The sequence below is a fragment of the Rhineura floridana genome, chromosome 4, assembly GCF_030035675.1.
Source record: "Rhineura floridana isolate rRhiFlo1 chromosome 4, rRhiFlo1.hap2, whole genome shotgun sequence".
In the NCBI taxonomy this organism is placed as follows: Eukaryota; Metazoa; Chordata; class Lepidosauria; order Squamata; family Rhineuridae; genus Rhineura; species Rhineura floridana.
This window is the reverse complement of record NC_084483.1, coordinates 38,289,647-38,301,485: the sequence shown is the minus strand read 5'-3', so window position 1 is coordinate 38,301,485 and position 11,839 is coordinate 38,289,647. Positions and strand designations below refer to the sequence as shown.

The 11,839-nt window shown below is 45.5% G+C and overlaps 1 protein-coding gene across 1 annotated transcript; it reads left to right on the top strand.

Moving 5' to 3' along the window:
* Positions 1-7,275: 7,275 nt before the first annotated feature.
* Positions 7,276-11,353, top strand: SOX11 (SRY-box transcription factor 11). The gene has a single exon (XM_061622838.1). The coding sequence runs from the start codon at positions 7,603-7,605 to the stop codon at positions 8,890-8,892; it is 1,290 nt and encodes a 429-aa protein (XP_061478822.1). The 5' UTR covers positions 7,276-7,602; the 3' UTR covers positions 8,893-11,353.
* Positions 11,354-11,839: the final 486 nt, after the last annotated feature.

Here is an 11,839-nt window from a genome sequence, read left to right as displayed (position 1 = left end):
GACATTTCATATTTGAAACAGCCACACAAGGTGACCTCAACTTGCTCTCCCACCTAAATAAACATGCGTTTTCACTATCCAGGATACAGCAAAGCTATCATGTAAACAGAGAGAACCAGCCCCATAATACAGCTGCCAATCTGGCCCCCATCATGCAGCTGATTTTGCCCACCTCAAAATTTCCCAGCTCAAGTTGGCTCTGGTCTCTTGGTGGTGTAGCAGTTAGTGTGACAGTGGTATGTAGTGGTTAGAGAATGTTGGGAGACGTGGGGTTCACACACTCCTCAGCCATGAAGCTTATATCTTGGGCAAGTCACTCTCTCAGACTCGCCTATATGACAGGGTTGTTGTGAAGATAAAATGAAGGAGCAGAAACCATGTACTTGACCTCAGAGGAAAGATGAGATATAAAATTAGTAATAAGCAAGTAAATAAATAAAATGATCTTTGTCTCTGCTGAAGAAAATGATCCACGGTCCTGATTCCATCTTCCCCTCCTTTAACCTAACTAGCAATGCTAGACTGATGGCTGGAACTGATGACTTCATCCACATTTCAGTTTTTCATCATGAACTGATGTGCAGCAGAAGTGTGCAAGGAGGGGCGGAGTGATGGCAGCCCCCTCCTGGCAGTGATGCACTCTTTGGGATGGGGATGGGGCAGGCCAAGACAGCAGTGAGGCTGGGGGAGCTGCTGCAAACCCAGAGCTCCTCTGACTTTATTGCCACCTCCCTCCACCTTGCTCCCATCATGGCAAGTGGAAGAGCCACCCCACCACCCGCCGCCACCACTCCCACACATGAGATTGCTGCTGCTCTGCTCCCCTCGTATGCTAATAAAAGCATTGTGTCTAGTAAATAGGTGGATTTGCACAATCAGCTTGTAATTTAAAAGGGGGAAAGGAGAAAGTGAGACAGTTGTCTGGATAATTGCCTTAAATGGTTTGGGTCCGAATTATTGCCTTAAATGGTTTGGGTCCGAATTATTGAAAGGACCACTTACACCCATACATGATTTTGATATTAGCCTCAGAGCCCAGCTCCCAAGACCATCATTATGTGCCATTCTGGCAGGTACTGGCAGGGCTTTTCCAGCAGTGACCAAACAACTATGGAATTTCCTTCGCTGGAGACATGCATTGCCCTCTTGTTGTCACTGGCTTGATCATGTAGCACCTGTTGTTTTAAAATTGTTTTCAATGTTATGGCTTGTTTTAATTGTATCATTTGCTCTTCTGGTTGCAAGCTGCCTTGGGCCTTGAGGCCTTCCTTTATTAAATAGAGTTGCTGCTGCTACTGCTGCTACATTTATATTCCACACCAAGGCACCATACATGGTTCTTCCTCCCCCCTCTATATCCTCACAACAACCCTAAGGGGTTGTTTAGACTGAGAGACTGTGACTGGCCTAATGTCTCCCAATGAGTTTAATAGCTGAATGAGAATTAGAATCCTTCTCTCCCAGGCCCTAGACTGGTACTCTAACCACTGCACCACAGTGACGATTAGATAGATAGATAGATAGATAGATAGATAGATAGATAGATAGATAGATAGATAGATAGATAGATAGATAGATAGATAGATAGATAGATAGATAGATAGATAGATAGATAGATAGATAGATAGATAGATGCCCTGGGACCTTATGATGAAGGGAGGGTAATAATTTAACAATAACAATATAACACTAACAACAACAACAATTGATAAGGCCACAGATCCATGTAGTCCAGGATTCTGCTTTCCACAGCTGCCAGCCAAGTGGCTACTAGAAATCTCAAAAACAGATAAGGATGGTGATGGTCATTCCCTGTGGTTTGGCCACCAACAGCTGGTCCTCAGAGGTGACTCTGATCATGGGGCTGCAGAATGCACGACAAAGGGTCCCAATATCATTTGTCCACAGGAAGATCAGTAATATTGAAATGAGGCATTAATTTCCATGCAAAGAAACCAAGAGATGCTGGCCAGGGATAAGTGAGGACAGAAAACAGAATGAAGCGCACCAGCCCTTCCCCCCCCCCCAGTGTCTGACAGGTTACTCTGAAATGAGCTACTGCAGACACATGCTAAGTTCATAGGCCCATCAAAACTCAACAGTCCAGTACACTCAAACATGGCTATAAATCTACAAGGGAAGGTTGTTAAAGCTGAAGTCTCCCAATCCCATCACGTAAATGTCTGTGTTAATGTTAGTCACCAGCTGTGACCCTTTAACTGATAACACCCTGTTGTCATCACATAAGAACAATTAATAAAAGTGAAACAAATAAACCATATTAGCTTGCAGAGTGACTGTCAAGATGCGGTTCAGCCAATTTTCAAGTTTCCCTATGAACATCAACTTGGAGTGCATTCCTAATGTCATTGTAAATGAATTCAAAGATTTGGTTTCATTAGATTTTTAACTGCATTCAGTATCAAACCAAACGAAAGCATATCGCTGAGTATTTTCTACAGCAAACGTTCCATTACAAGCTTCAGCTTAGAACTTTGTAAATTACAAATGTGAATTAATGCAATGCAAATGTATAAGAACTGTCAAATACCTGAATTCACTCCTCAGGTTGGGAAGGGAGGTGGGAAAAGCCATGTGCGTGTGCGCGCGTGTGCGCGCATGCATGTGTACGCACGCACACAAACACACAGCCTTTCTGAGCCCCCACCATGCTACTCAAGCCCTGATCATTTAACCTGAATGAGCACACCCTTGCCAGCCACTGCCAGGCTTCTCTAGCGATTGCCTTCTGCGACTGTGCCTGGCCTGGCGCTCCACACCCAGGTCAGCACCCTGTCAGACCATGGTGCATCACTGGTAGGTCACTTTCTCCTTAAAGCTACCACACTTCAAACAAAAGAATGGCAGCAGCTGCCAAGCCAAGCACTCCTTGGCTGCCAGCATCTGACTAGGCTGGTGGCAGCTGGAGCACCACCCACGGATGAAGGACTTTAAAAGTCTTGCCCAGCCAAGTTTTGCCAGATGTCACTAAGTCTTGCAAGATTTCACCAATATCTTGCAAAGTCTCATGAGATTTAGCCATGGACTTTGCAAACTCTTTATTTTGGCAAAGCCCCACAATAGTTGAGGCAGCCTCACTATACTACTGTAACACCTACAGTAAGTAGGCGCTGATGGTAGGACAAGATGTGGTGGCAGCAGAGGATGCCAGTGCTGGCAGTACCTGTGGGCTCTGTATCAGGTGGCAAAACGTCTTGGACTGGCCCTGATAATAATAGGTTGTGAAAGCCTTTGGGGGGGGGTAACATTTGTACATGCAGCTGAACAGTTGCATATATTGTGCTATCCTACTGGATTTCTTTCTTTCATTTTTCATTTTGCACTAACAGAAAAAAAATGTTTCATTGCTTGCATTTCTCAGAACAGTGAGTTCACAGCCTCCTGTATGTTTCATAAAGTCTCGGTAGAACAGGTTAAAGATAGAATTGCATAATTAAATTTTTAATTTTGACAAACACCCTGGGTGTCTGCATCATGCCTTGTGGCAGTTATGTTAACCTCTTGCCAGCTTGACAATAACATTATATAATATTGCATAGCAGGCAATTTGTGATCCCAAACTCAATTATGTTTGCATGTTTTTGCTTTAGCAGAGAGCACTTCATGTAAAAATTGTTGTTTATGATTGCAGTCACTGGGGGCTTTCACATTAGTCCTTTTCCCCAAATTGTCATTTTTTACTTACTCATTTTTTTTTTAAGAATCTAGGTGACATTTCTCCCAAATAATTGCATTTCTGCAGCCCCCTTCCCCACACAAAAAGGTATCACCCTGGTTTTTCAATTGCTGATTTTATTGTATCTTTTGAGTTGTTATTGCAGATGTACCACAACCATTTGAGATCTGAAGCGATTTGTTTCACATGGTTTGGAGGTATGGTTTGTGACATAATTGTTGATGGTGTGTCATCCTACCTCTGACCATTTTCTGAGCACTCTTCCACCTTTACTTGTTTTATAATGCAGTCTTTCTGCTAGAGGCAACACTGTAGAAATCCCACTACAGTTAAAGACCAAAATAAAAATAAAAAGGAGGTGGAACTAACATAGTGTGTGTCCTTTTCACTTTTTTCTTTTCTTGCCTTGAAACTGTAGCAAAACTAGCTACAACAGTGAAGGAAGGAAAGTCTTGTCAATGTTCCTTCGTTGCAAAATACTTTCCTCTTTTGAGGAGCAAGTTCTGAGGAGATTTTCTTCCCTGTGGCCCTGCATCCAACTTGACTGGAATTTCAAGGGTGAAAAGATGTGTTGAAATGGACAAACCAGGAACTTCAATTCTAGGAAAAGATTAGGTGGGAGAACTTCCTTCAGCAATTTTAGTTCATGAGAATGTGTATTCTCCCTTGGGCTGGATAAAGTCCTTTCTCCCCACCCAGCTTCATTGTAGCTTTCTTTGAAACAAAAGGGGGGAGACTGCCCCTATTGGTGGCAAAAGAGACACTCTTTACAGGAGGAGAGGAGAAGCCTTTTCAGCCTGAGGGCCATTCCTTCAAGGACAACCTTCCAGGGGCCAGTGGTGACTAGGGGCAGGGGCAAAAGTGGGTGGAGCCAGAGGTAAATGTAGGAAGAGCAAAGGATGTGACTCTTCCCTTTGTACAGTAGGCTATATTCTAGACATACAAAAATGAGAAGTGTACACACACACACTTTCCCATCCTCCATCCAGGCAATCAAGAAGCATTTTCACAGGTAAGGACACATTCCAGCCAGGAAAAAGCCTGGGGACATATAGAGGGTCAGATAGAGAAGCCTGGAGGGCCAAATTTAGAACCAGGTCTTAAGTTCTCCATCCTTGCTTTACAGAGAAAAGGGTGGCTGATTGAAGTTCTCCAATTGTAGCAGATGTGGCTGCTGCCACTGCTCTAGTTAAGGGGAATGGGTGGGTAGTGAACGTTTCCCCAGCTTATCCCTTTGAAGAAAGCGGCCTATTACATGGAAACTACACATTGGACAATTATCATTGAATCAGGCTAGTGCTTGTACACCATTAGTCAAATTTTTGGTGTCTCTGTTAGATGTGTGTGCTGTTTTATTGTTTTAACCTTTATTGTAAACTGCCCAGAGAACCTGGCACAGAAGTACAGAAGTGTGGAAAGACTTGCAATACATAAATGACTGACCACTATGTCATAGCCTGGTGGAGAGGGAGGGGACAAGCACGATGTCCTCACTTCAGGATTCTTTTTTTGTGATACATTCTAGCCTTGGCAAAGAAATCAGCAGATTAATTTTACTAATAAAGACATCTTTGTGTGTGTCCTGATGACTTTTTATATGTTGATATTCTTTATTGTGGCTTTTAACCACATTAACATGTAGTTGTGTCTTATTAGCAGCCTGGAGGGTTTTGTACCCTGAAATGTGAGATGTAAAGAACTGTAATAAAGAAACAGAAAAAAAAAACATATATTCTCTCCACTGGGTTAACCATTATGTATTTCAATAACAACATGCTATTTAGTCACTTGTATTTATTTAGTCACCAAAGATCTATAATCTTAAATGCCCCCCTTTCTTTTTCTTTCTTTCTTTCTTTCTTTCTTTCTTTCTTTCTTTCTTTCTTTCTTTCTTTCTTTCTTTCTTTCTTTCTTTCTTTTCAGAATGGTGCCCCAAAATGAATGCCTATAACATTCTCATTAACATTGCTGTGACATTGGAATTACGTGTTATTGGATGATGGACCTGATGTTGGTTGTGTTTGTGCTAACTAAGGATATATGTGCTGGTGCAGAAAGCTTTAAGATGAGGTCATATATCTTAATTTTCAAGAGTGTCATTATGCCCTGATCCTATAAGGCTGATAGTATAGGCATTTCTGCATTCATGGCACTTAAAGCACCTTTGAGCCTCTCTTGGGCTATTTGTGGAAATGTGCGAACATTGTTCATGCAGAAAAAAGAGAAGAAAATTTAAATTGAATGTACATTGCCATTCACAGTTACATTTTAATCACAAGTGTGGGACATGGAAAGTACAGATTTAAGGATTTACACTTGAAGCATGGTTTGTGGAATTGTGCTGAATTGTGCATGGCACACCTTCTCCTAATCATGTGTTTCTGAACACTGCTGATCCTATCCAAATACCCTTTTTCATACATTAGGAAACCTTAACTTTTGCTTCAGTGCTATTGCATCAGTGTTTGGATACGCGATGGATAATTTTAGTGTTTGGATAGGATTTAATGTTAAGTTTTCATTATAAACGATAAAGCATTCCAGCTTTAGGTTTCTCCCCACCTCTGTTAATCAAGTAAGAGGGTGTTATTGGGAATGATGGGTTAAGGAAATGAAGAACTAAAAGGTAATAATGGGATCTGTTTCCTTGAAAGGGGGTAATGATAAGATAGAAACAGAGTACTGTGGCAAGAAGGAAAGTTTTAATGCCCCACAGGCTATTTCCTAAAGCCTACCCGATAGAGTAGAAACAGTCCCTTTGGCTGGAGAAACAGCCAGTGTTGCTTTCAAACAGGGGGCACAGATATGCCTGTCAAGGAAGGGCTACTAGACTGTTATTCCTTTCTTTCTTTGTAAAAGCAGACGGGAAAGGCAGCGATATAGCTTAGCTGTGGTATCTAGTACGATGGGAGGGGACGGGCGGGGGGGGGCGAGAGGAAGGAAATAAAACAATATGCAATCCGTAGGAAGTATATGATAATTTTTTTCTCGCCAAAATGGAATAAAACGAAATAAAAAGGGTGAATTCATTTCAGAAGCTAGTGGTACCAAAGCGCCACCTACAGCTGCTGGATGATAAAGGAGGCGATGCTCTGAGGACGCGGTTCGACTCCGGCAAGCATGAGCTCACCCAGCATGACACCAGGCAATGTGGGAATAATCTCACCAGATTCACCTCCCCTATCTCACAGGTTCTGGTAAATAATAATAATAATAAATGCTATAAAGGCACTCGCATATAGGAAGCCAAAGGAGAAGAGGGTGAAATCATTAATCCAACTCAGCTTTAATGATCCATACGAGTCATTCTATCCCTCCCTCCACGCTCCCTCCACGCCCCCCCCCCGCCAAGATTAAGCTCCAACCCCCTTTGCACTTCCACTTTATCCCCCCTTCCAAGAGCTGCGGCGAAGGGGGTGTGTACGCATACATGTGGGGGAACTTAATAAAGGCAGAGAGGAGGAGCCAAGGGGAGGAGCTAGAGCCCCGCCATTGGCTGGCCGAGGGAGTGATGTCACCCATATGAAACCCTGATAACTAGTTCGGAGAGAGCCCGCAACTTTTGCAGAAGGGGGAGTGTGATCCAGCGACATCTCTGGGTCCGGGCGGTTGCTGTTGCTGCTGCTGTTGCAGGGGGAGGGGAAAGAGCCGGAGCGAGCCCTGCTTCTGTCGCTGCTGGAGGAGCGACCAGCAGCGAGTGAGGAGCAGGAGGGAGAAGAAAAAGGAGCTTGCAACTTGCACACCGGGCGTCGCCTTGCAACTGCTCGCTTGAGGCAGCCAAGGTGTGCAAGGAGCCGGTGGGAGCAAAGAAAAACAAAACACACACACTTTTTTTTTTCAAAAAAAAAGCAAACAAGCAACAGAAAGGCTACAAAGAAACTCAAGCGAAACAATAAACCCCCACCATGGTCCAGCAAGCGGAAAGTCCAGAAACAGAGAGCAACCTGCCCAGAGAAGCGATGGATACCGAGGAAGGAGAGTTTATGGCTTGCAGCCCAGTAGCACTGGATGAGAGCGATCCGGACTGGTGCAAAACGGCTTCTGGCCACATCAAAAGGCCGATGAACGCGTTCATGGTGTGGTCTAAGATCGAGCGGAGAAAAATCATGGAGCAGTCCCCGGACATGCACAACGCGGAGATCTCCAAGCGCCTGGGCAAACGGTGGAAAATGCTAAAAGACAACGAGAAGATCCCTTTCATCCGGGAGGCTGAGAGGCTGCGCCTGAAACACATGGCCGATTACCCCGATTACAAATACAGGCCGAGGAAAAAGCCCAAAATAGACCCATCAGCCAAGCCCAGTGCCAACCACAGCCCGGAGAAAAACACACCCACCAGTAACAACGGCGGCGGCAGCAGCGGAGGCGGCGGCAGCAGCAAGAGTGCGAAAAGCTCCAGTAAGAAATGTAGCAAAGGGAAATCTTCCTCCTCGTCTCCCCCCAAGTCCGGCACAAAACTGGCCCCCCACCCGGGAGACTACGGGGGAGAGGATTACCACCAGTTCGGGGCGCTGAAAGTGAGCAGCAAAACCGCCAAGTGCGTCTTCATGGACGACGAGGAGGAGGAGGACGAAGACGACGACGATCTGCCACTGAGGATCAAGCAGGAGGAGGACGAGGAGGAGGAGGAGGACGAGAACCACGCGCGGCGGCGGCAGCAGCAGCAGCAGCAGCAACAGCAGCTGAGGCGGTACAACGTAGCCAAAGTCCCGGCCAGTCCCACCTTGAGCTCCTCGGCGGAGTCCACCGAAGGGGCGAGCCTGTACGAAGAGGTGAGGGGCGGCGCTGCCTCGCACGGCGCCAACGCCAGCAGACTCTACTACGGCTTCAAGAGCATGCCCAAGAGCGCCCAGCAGCCCAGCCTGCCCCCGGCTTCCTCCCGGTCCATCTCCACCTCCTCCTCCTCCTCTTCCAGCAGCAGTAGCAGCAGCAGTAGCGGCGAAGAGGCGGACGACTTGATGTTTGATTTGAGCTTGAATTTCTCCCAGCACACTCACGCCGCCTCGGAGCTGGGCGTCAGCTCAGCTTCAGGGAACCTGTCCCTTTCCCTCGTGGACAAGGATTTGGATTCGTTCAGCGAGGGCAGCTTGGGCTCTCACTTCGAATTCCCCGATTACTGCACCCCGGAGCTGAGTGAGATGATCGCAGGCGACTGGCTGGAGGCGAACTTTTCCGACTTGGTTTTCACCTACTGAGAGGAAGAGAAGGAAAGCAGAGGGGGAAAGAGAAGAGGAAGAAGGAGAAAGCAACGGGCAAGCGAACAAGCTGAGAGAGATCAAAAGGACTGTGAAAAAAAGAAAAAAAGAAAAAAATCGGTAAAGGAAAGATGATGCGAGTGATATACGCTTAAAAGTGGTGGAGTTTTGAAGTGAAGTCATGATTTAAAAATGTCTTTGGATTTTTCTTTCTTTTTTAAGTCTTGAAGTTAGTTCCAAACCGAGTCTGGAGTTGTGATTTTGTTTTTCCTTCTGATTTTTTTTTTTAATTGGTGATCACAACAGCAGCAGCAGCAAGGAGAAAAGGCAAACGGGACTGGGGGTTAAAAGATAACAGAAGGCGCTGTTTGAAGCTTGTCGGTCTTGTGGTTGAAGTCTGGAAGATGGTCTGCAAAAAAAAAGAAAAAGTCTTTTGGCAGCACAACTATTACTCAAGGGGGTTTGTGGATTTTTGTTTCTCCTTCAAAGATTTGAAAGGACCGTTCTGATTTTTCTGATATATTTCTTTCTTTTTGTAAAAGGGACCACTGCAACTGTTTTTGTTTGTTTGGAGGGAGAAAACTGATGTCTTCTATGCATCCGATTCTTAACAAAGCTGCAGGGAGCTTGAAAAAAAATGCAGACTGTACAAACGCTTACAAAAAACAAAAACTGTGAACTGACTTAAGATCAGAGTTTACTTTTCAGATCAAATTGTTTATGGTTTTACAAATGTGATTTCTACTTGCCAACTTTTTTTTTGTAACTTGTTCCCTTATACCTCCTTGATTGAATACCAGACAGCCTAGACCTCAGTACACAAAGGTATTGAAACATTTTTGATACATAACAGACCTCAGTCTTTTTTAAAAATTAATATATTTTCAGGCGTATTTTTGTACAGTGAAAGGGAACATTCTTGCTGTGTTTTTTCAGTAAGACTTTTCAGGCACTTCTTCCCTTTTATTTTTGTTTTTTATTTTTTTTCCTTTGTTTTTAGCATGCAAGTTATATGGGTACGTTTATGTCCTGGTTTTAAAAGGATTAAAAAAATCCTTGCATCTAAAGGCCTTGTGGTTTAAAAAGAAAAAAAAAGAAACACTTTTTTGTACAGCTATAGTTCAGATTTGTCCAATATTTGTAGGTAAAGATTTATTGAAAATGGTGATATAGACCTCAGAGCTGTTATCTTAGTTTAAAAGATTGTATATGTACTGTACTATAGTAGGAATTTATGTATCTCATACGCTGTGATATGTGGATGGGGGCCCAGATGGAAGGTATGAAACTGGATTCTCGACTCTTTTTTTTAGCAAAAAAAAATACAATGGGGAAAAGAAAGGCACATATTAAAAGAAAAGTTTCTCATTTTGTGCAATATAATTCTTAAAAGTACAGACCATCTGCGTATTTTGTAGCAAACAATGGCAAAAAAACAGACTTGTGCACTGTCAACATTATTGCCTGTTTTTTTTAAAAAAAATGCTGAAAGTCTGTATCTTGACAATTTTAATAAATCAGCTGGAACTGATAGAAACTCGATTCGCTATTAGTGTCTATAGAAGTGACGCTGGTGGAGATGCCATGTATCCAAACCATCCCTCACCCATGGAGGAGCCTTAGCTAAGACTTTGTGGAGAGCGGGAAGCGAGGAGAAAAGGGGGAGGCTGAAGGTAGCATAGACTTTAAAGGGCTGATCCTGTTCTTTCACACCTCTTTCCTTTCTTTCCCCTTCCAATATGCTCTCCCTTCCCTCCTCCCTCTCTCTCTCCCTCACCCCTCAATTTTTCCTCCTTCAGCTTAGCTGAAGGAGCTGGGAGGGTGGGGGTGATGCAGGAAGGCTAACCCCGAAAAAGGCAATTGGGGGAAGCCATTGAGGTTTTGATTCAGTGCGTGTTTTCGGTGCTGTGTGTTCTTCTGTCTGAGAGGCAGCAGGTACCAAGCTGAGCAAGGATGCTCGCCGTTGGAACTGGGAGGGTTTATAGCAATGAAGGGATTGTGTGGCAGCTTCGGCTAGGGACGGGGGAGCTTCAGGTAGCCGTGCCGTCATGGGGGTGGGTCACCTTCAGGCTCGCTACGTGTGTGTGAGAGAGAGCGCGAGAGCGAGAGCGGCTGAGGCGAGAGGTTTATTATCCAAACATTTCTCAGTCTTCAGGGCTTGGTTTCTTTCTTTTCCTTTTCCTGAGTAGCTATCTTTTCACACCCACCCACCTCTGGCCCCCAACAACCCTTCCCTTGGAAAAGGATGGCTTTATCTCCAGGGGCGCCTTTTTCTCGCCCCCTCCCTCCTTTCTGTGTGTGGGGAGGTGGGGATGTTGTGGCGGTCTCCTTGGCCGTGCGAGGGTGTCTCTCCTGCCTGGGGGCTTCGCTCGCCACCAGGCTCGGTCTGTGCGAAGGGGTGTGTGTCTTGACCATGCGTGGCGGGCTCTGGGTTGGCTCGCAACGCCGTTGCTTTGCTGCCTCGGGGGCGCGCGGCTGAAGGGGCGGCGTGGGGTAGGGGGGAGAAGGAAGCGGTTCAATAAGTATGAAGAAATGTGGTTTGGGGGCGAGGCGCGTCGTTCATTTATTATCCCGGGGAAGGGGGAAGAGCGCGGCAGTGCGTCCTCTGTCCGTTCTCCCCGCAGTAGCCGTCCATTCCATTCCTAGGGCTCTTTCCCTCCTCCATCCTATTTCCAGAAAGGGCCAGGAAAAGCGCGGGTCACACAGGCGCGCGCGCTCGGGAGAAGTGGGTGTGGGTAAGCGCGCGCGCGGATTGGAGAGGGGATGATTCTAGGCTTGGGAAACGGCAGTGAGCATCCATCTCCCCTCCCCCTCTGTGTGAAGGGAGGTTACCTTTCCCCTTCAGCGGGAGGAGGGCTGCTAGTGGCTTTTCTCATTTTTCATACAGGCACCTCTTGTTCCCCTCCTCCTGCTCTCCCCCTCCGCTCCATTTCATCCAGGCCCTACG

Coding starts and splice junctions, on each gene's coding strand:
- SOX11 (XM_061622838.1), top strand. CDS start 7,603: ATGGTCCAGCAAGCGGAAAGTCCAGAAACAGAGAGCAACCTGCCCAGA.